At 69.3% G+C, this 6,000-nt stretch overlaps 1 protein-coding gene across 3 annotated transcripts in view; it reads right to left on the bottom strand.

Annotated features, from left to right (window-relative positions):
- Positions 1–211: 211 nt before the first annotated feature.
- PACS2 (phosphofurin acidic cluster sorting protein 2) overlaps positions 212–6,000 on the bottom strand; it is a 39,751-nt gene continuing 33,962 nt past the window's right edge. For 2 of the 3 annotated variants that reach the window (XM_016121467.2, XM_016121468.2), the window contains 6 exons: positions 4,367–4,409; positions 2,994–3,036; positions 2,579–2,714; positions 1,724–1,950; positions 1,450–1,563; positions 212–905 (listed from right to left, as the gene is read on the bottom strand). In XM_016121467.2, coding sequence (XP_015976953.1) covers positions 787–905; positions 1,450–1,563; positions 1,724–1,950; positions 2,579–2,714; positions 2,994–3,036; positions 4,367–4,409 — 682 coding nt within the window. In that variant the 3' untranslated portion in view covers positions 212–786. Of the gene's footprint in view, positions 906–1,449; positions 1,564–1,723; positions 1,951–2,578; positions 2,715–2,993; positions 3,037–4,366; positions 4,410–6,000 lie in introns of those variants that run through there. The other variant, XM_036238167.1, reaches the window with a different exon arrangement.

Genomic DNA, 6,000 nt, shown 5'->3' with positions numbered 1-6,000 from the left:
CCTGCCCCCAGCCAACAGACAGGGCCCAGGATGGGGGCAGGAGGAGGCCATTGTGCTTGCTAAGTTTGGGGCAGGGACAACTCACAGGAACCCAGGGGGTCTGGAGGACAGCCTGAAGGGGAGTGCGTTGGAGGGGGGGCTGGACGGGGCGGTGGTGGCTGGCTCTGCCCAGCCCCAGGGGCCGCTGGGACTGGAGAAGCGCACTGTCTGCTTGGCAGCTACATTGTAACATGTATTTAAAAGCATTAAAAATACCTGCTCGTGTAAAACCTCCGCTCCCCGCAAGGCTGGAGTTTATTGGGAGCGAGCGGGTGGTACTGGGGCCACTCGGGCGGAGGCGGAGGCGGAGGCCCGAGGCTGGGCTGCCTGGCCTCTGAGTTCTGCTCAGGATGCTCCCCACAGAAGGCCGGCCCTTGGCCCCTGGCTGCCCAGCTCCGTGCCGGGGCACACGGGCCGCCCATCGGAGCCCAGCTCCCCAGGGAAGCGAGAGTCCTGGCTTCCAGGAAGAACGGACGTGAAGGCAAGAGCCCTCCCTGCTGGAGGCCGGGGGGAGGTCCTGAGGCCAAACCACACGTCCGCGGTTCTGGAGGTCAGCGCCGCCTACACCCCCATTCCTGTTAGTAAGCAGAGCGGTGGGGCTCCCGGGGGCCGCCCGTTAGTTTCCAGGCTGCGAGCTCGTTCGGATCTGAGACGCCTCCGTTGCAGGGGTGCCTCGGTAGTGGGCTGTAACGCTAACGGGGAAGCAGCTGGGCTCGGCCGTCGCAGGGCTGCGGGGCCGCGGGCGGGCTAGAAGGTGGACTTGGAGTGTCCGAAGATGCAGACGGGCAAGTGCTTGACGTGGGAGGACCACTGGGCCGCCAGCTGGAAGAACTTGACGTCATTCCACTCCACGCCGTCGATGAGGACTGCAGGAGACGAGACCGCTGACCCGCCTGCCGCGGGGCGGGGAGCGCTCCGGCCCCTCCCCCGGGCCCGGTGCGGGACAAGGCTGGGGGGCCGGACACCCCGGGCCCTCCCCGGCTCCGAGCCACCGGCTGTGGCCATCCCTCCCTGACCGCAGGGAGCTGCCGGTCCACATCCCACTGGCCCCAGCCGACCTGGGGTGGCGGACACCCTCCGCTTAAACCAGAAAGTTGAGGCTGGAGGGCGGGCAGTCCTCGGCTGGAGGACAGAAAACCTCCGGCCCCATTTCTGAGTCAGTCAGTGCGGAAGGTGTACACAGGGCCCAGCACACACTCTTTCGAGGAGCAGCGGGGACTGGGAAGTCACTGCTCAACCCAAAAGCTGTCACTCGCACGCTGGCCCTGAAGGAAGTGCCACTCGCGAGGCCGTTCCCACTCCCAAGCCAAGGCCAGAGCCGCCCTCCTCTGCCCCGGTCACTCCCTGCCCACGGACTGGACCGGACCCCTGGGACCCTGGGTTCAGACCCGGGGCCGGGGGGCCGCTCACCCCGCAGCATGTGCTGCTGCTGCCGGGCCGTGCAGATCAGGCGGCTGATGCCCTCGATGCACTGGCTCTTGGACTCCACGTCCTTGTCCTTGGTCTTCTTGGGCAGGAACATCACTGCGGGGGAGAGGGGCCGTGATGTCCTCCCGCTGCACCCTCAGTGCCCCGGGGCGCGGGGGCCGCGGTCCCGGGAGCCCTGCGCCCCTCCCGCTTGGGGCTCTGGTTTGGAGGGACCCCTGGGCCCTGTGGCCTCCCCTGCCTGCCGCAGAGCCCTCACCCTTCTTGTTCTTCTCCTTGGTGACCACGGTCATGGACATGGTGGGCGTGGCTGAGGCCTCGCCACTGCCGGGCAGCCTGCTGACCTGCAGAGACCGGAAGGTGCACTTGAGCGTGTTTTTGGCGGTGGGCGGGTCCTTCTTCTCCGCGTCTCTCTTCCTGTCTGTGGCCTGGGCTGCCGTCCAGTAGTCCACCTGCAGCCCCATCAGCTCGGCACCGACGCCCTGGCTGGGGAAGCAGAGGGAGGCTCACCGTCCGTCCTTGGAGGTGGCAGCGGCACCCCGGAGGCTGACGGCAGTGGGGAGGTGCCAGCTGCTGCCCGTGCTGCCCGGCTGACCTGGAGCCCCAGGCCTCCTGGGACAGCCCAGTCCATGCCTGTGGCTCTAGCATGGCTGCAGGGCTGGGGTGTCTGGCTTGCCACCCCTCTGCTCTCCCAAGCCGCCCCTTGAGTCTGGAGGGCCGAGGCCAAATGGCCTCATCACAAGAGCAGCCCCCGCAGAGCCCAGGGTCCCCCGGGTATGAGGACTCCCAGGCCCCGAGGCAGTAGTCTTGGAGAGCCCTGCCTAAGGTCCCCAATACTATCTACCTCATCGGAGTTCCACCACCCCCATCTGCATACTGAGCACCCCTGTACTTCCTCAGGTGCCCAGGGCCTGCACCCCCCCCCCCCAGCCACGATGGGGTGCCTCTGTCCAAGGAAGCCAAGTCCTGTCAGGCAATGATCAAGACCCAGCCTCCCTGGCACCCGAGGAGGCAGCCAGTGGCCTCAAGCAGGGGAGGGGACAGGACCGGGTCACTGCACACCCAGGAGTGGGTGGGCGGAGCCCTGGGAGCCGCCCTGTGCAGCTGAGCTTACCTGGGTGAGGCCAGGCCGCTCACTGACGGGGAGGAGGGTGGGGTGGGCGAGGCCTCCTTGGCGGCAGGTGATGTGGTGGACGGCGGGGTGGATGAGAGCACGCTGGAGCCGGTGGGGGTCGCGTCGTCCGAGTCACCTTTGGGAAGGAGTTGGGACAGGCTGAGTCCGCACCCTTCTGCCCTGACATCAGGCCCCATAGGAGGCAGCCAGCCCGCAGGCTGGGGAGGGCGTGGGGGGCTGGACCGCTGGCTCGCTGGGAGGGGCCATTCTCGTGAGCAGAGTGCCCGGTGGGCGTGGACGTGGCAGCCCTCCCTCAGGACGTGGCTCTGCCCAGGCCACGTCTCAGCCAGTGCTGGGGGCTGCCCCTGCCCTTTGCATCCTGGCCCAGGGGCTTGGGGAGGGGGTGGTCTGTCACCTGACGTGGCCGAGGATGGTTCCACGATTCCAACTTTCACCACCTAGAAGGCAACAGGTACTGGCTGGCAGCAGTGCGAGGGTGGCTACCGGCCCCACTGCCCCTCGCGCCAGACTCTAGACCCAGGTGGGGCTCTGGTTTCTTGGGCCACCAGCCCCCCGCGCCCTCCCCCTCGCCCCTGGGAGCTCCTGGGGCCGAGCCAGGACTCAGCCCCTCCGCAGAGCCAAGCACTGAGCAGCCACTGCCCGGCACAGGCCATGGCGAAGGGTGCGCTGGGGAGCCCCGCCTCGGGGTGCATGCTCCATGGCTCTTCCCCATGCCCAGAGGGTCCATGCCTGCCCAGGGCCCTGGGCTGGCCCAGAGCTGCAGCCAGGGCCGGGTTGGAGAGGCACCCTCCCCTGCGGCCGAGCCTCTAAGGTCCCACTCTCGGGCTGACCCTCAGCAGGCCGTGAGCCCGAATGAGTGGCCAGGCCAGGCACGGCGGGATCGGGACGCAGTGTGAGGACCCACGGCCTGGAGCTAGAGCCCAGCTCAGGCAGGTGCCGTCAGCACCCCGCGTGGACCGGCGTGAGGGCCCACGGGTTCAGGTGAGGCTCAGGACGAGCCATGCGTCGGTCACGCAGTGGCGTTTCGCGGGTCTTGAGGGGACTTGTGGCAGCTGCGTCTGACGGTGTGGGGCCATCCCGTCACTACAGACGTTCCCACGGCACAGGCTACCCTGGACTAACGCCCTGAGGAAGCCAGCAGCCTCGCAGGCCCCCGAACAGGGCCAGCGGAGGCCCAGAGGCCAGGCTGCCTACAGCCCTCACAGCAGACGCCTCCCTGGAGGCCACCAGCCGATGACCGGCTGGGAAAACAGTGGGAACAGGGACAGCAGCCCGGCTGGCGGGGAGCTGAGCTTCTGCCCAGTGCGGGAGGAAGCAAAGCCTCCTGATTTGCAGGCCACAACCCAGGGAAGCGCGGGGCTCAGGTGCACCTTCCTGCCCCGTGGCTCCCGAAGGGTGGGGCACCCCTCCGCCCCACCCATGGGGGGGGCCTGTCCTGAGGCCCTGTGTCCCTGGGTGCTGGCCCATGGAGCTTTCTCTGGTGGGGGCTCAACCCCAGGATGTGCTGAGACTGGACTGCCCCCAAGAGGTCCGTGGGCCCCCATGTCAGCCGGAGCAGAGCCGGGGGTACCAAGGAGCCCGGGCCCCGCCCCACCCTGCCCCACACTAAAATGGTGAGGAGGAGATTAGAGGCGAGTCCTCAGCTCAGACTGGCGAATAGGTCTTAGCAACTAAATAAAAAAGCTGACAACGGCAGCCCCTTGGCAAGGCGGGCGCTTCCCAAGCAGGCGGGGCCGTCGGCTGGCAGGGCCGCCTGGTGCTACTCACCCCCACGAACGGAATGAACTTCTGCGAGGACTCGCCGTCGGGGCTGGGAGCAAGGACACAGAGTTAGCGCTCGCCGGCCTGGGCGCCCCGCCCCGCAGCGCCCGACCTGGACGCCAGGCCCCCAGTGAGCAGGGTGCAGGGCAAGCACCCCCATGCGCCAGCGGAGGCCACCAGGGCGGGCGCGGCCCCACGGGACCCGCTCTTCCCTCCCATGGCCTGCAGGGGGCGCAGGGCGGCCAGCCCAGCCCTGACCGCCCGCCCTCCTGCCGCCCTGAGGTGGCCTGTGCCCCCAGGCCCCCCTGGACAGTCCACCTCTTGCAGGACTGGGGGCGGCGTGAAGCCAGGGTGCAGGTGTTCTCCCCCAGAGTCTGGGTAAAGGCAGTGCCAACTGGAGGTGAGGCCGGTGCGGGGGGCTCCAACACCACGCGCCCCGAGGGCGGCCCGCGGGCCGGATGGGGCTCCCTGGCTGTGCTGCTGCGGCAGCCGCCGTGTGTGGTGGGCGGTGCGGGTTTCGCCTGGACGTGGCCTGCATGGCTTCCGGCACGTGCCTCCCCAGAGCCACGGCCTGCGTGGGGAGGGCCTCGGCGGGTGCAGCCTGTGTCCGCGGCAGGCAGCCTGCTGACCACTGCCCCCGCGGCCTGAGCTGGGGCTCAGGGGCTGTCCCGCAGGACTCCGGCTGCCGCGGCATGTCCCTGGCAGGTCAGCTGGGCTTTCTGTCCCTCCCGTGGCCTCAGGCCGGGGTGGTGCCTCCGCCACTGCTCCCCGGGGCCACCTCTACTCTCCCGCTTCCCCACCAGGCAGAGCCCGTCGAGGACGCCTTCCGCAGACGGCTCCGCCAGCGCGGGCCATGCCGGGGAGCGGCGCTGCGCCTCACGCTGGACCAAGGAGTGCCACCGGGTTCAGGGTCCCTGGGAGAAACGACTGCACCGGCAGGCCTGGGGAGGGCGCTGTGGGTCCAGCTCAGCCCTGGGCACCAGCTCCCGGGGGCCCCGCGGCTGCCACTCTGTCCCTGCGCCTGGCGGCACTCCCCACACGGCGTGGCTCCGAGCTGGGCAAGCGGCCTGGCCCCGGCAGCAACACGGAACACGTGCAGCGGCCCGAGGAGGTCCTTGAGGTGCTGCCCTGCACCCTGGCACCTGTGCGAGGGGACAGCGGCTGCAAAACCGCCCTCCTCGGGCGCTGGCCGGACACGGGGACCCAGCACCGCCTGTGCCGCCGCCGCGGGACACCAGGAAACGTGTCTGGATGGAAGAGCCTCCGGCTTCGCTGTGCCATCGGAAACGGCCGGGCGGCCAGCCTCCCTCCTCGCCAGGGGCACAGTGGAGGAGGAGGCCCCTCCTTTTCCCTGTTTCAGACAGTAAAGCCATCGAGTCCTGTGCCCAGACGCACTCCGCACGCCAGCGGGCAGGAGAAGGCGGGCGGTCCTCGAGCTCCAGCCCACAGGGCCACTCACCCTCAGCGAGCCACTGTCCCCACCCCCCTCCCCACGAGCGGCACGCAGGGAGACGGACGAGGGCCTCGAGGGGCCCAGGCGGGAAGCGCGCGGCACAGGGCATTGCCGGAACTCTCCAAGCCAAGCTGCGCGTCTGGGCCATGCAGACAACAGCCAGAGCCCCGCACGTGCCCAGCGTGAC

This window comes from Rousettus aegyptiacus, unplaced genomic scaffold (genome assembly GCF_014176215.1).
Source record: "Rousettus aegyptiacus isolate mRouAeg1 unplaced genomic scaffold, mRouAeg1.p scaffold_m13_p_21, whole genome shotgun sequence".
In the NCBI taxonomy this organism is placed as follows: domain Eukaryota; kingdom Metazoa; phylum Chordata; class Mammalia; order Chiroptera; family Pteropodidae; genus Rousettus; species Rousettus aegyptiacus.
Note: the sequence above shows the minus strand (reverse complement) of the source record. Positions and strands in the feature narration are given on the sequence as shown.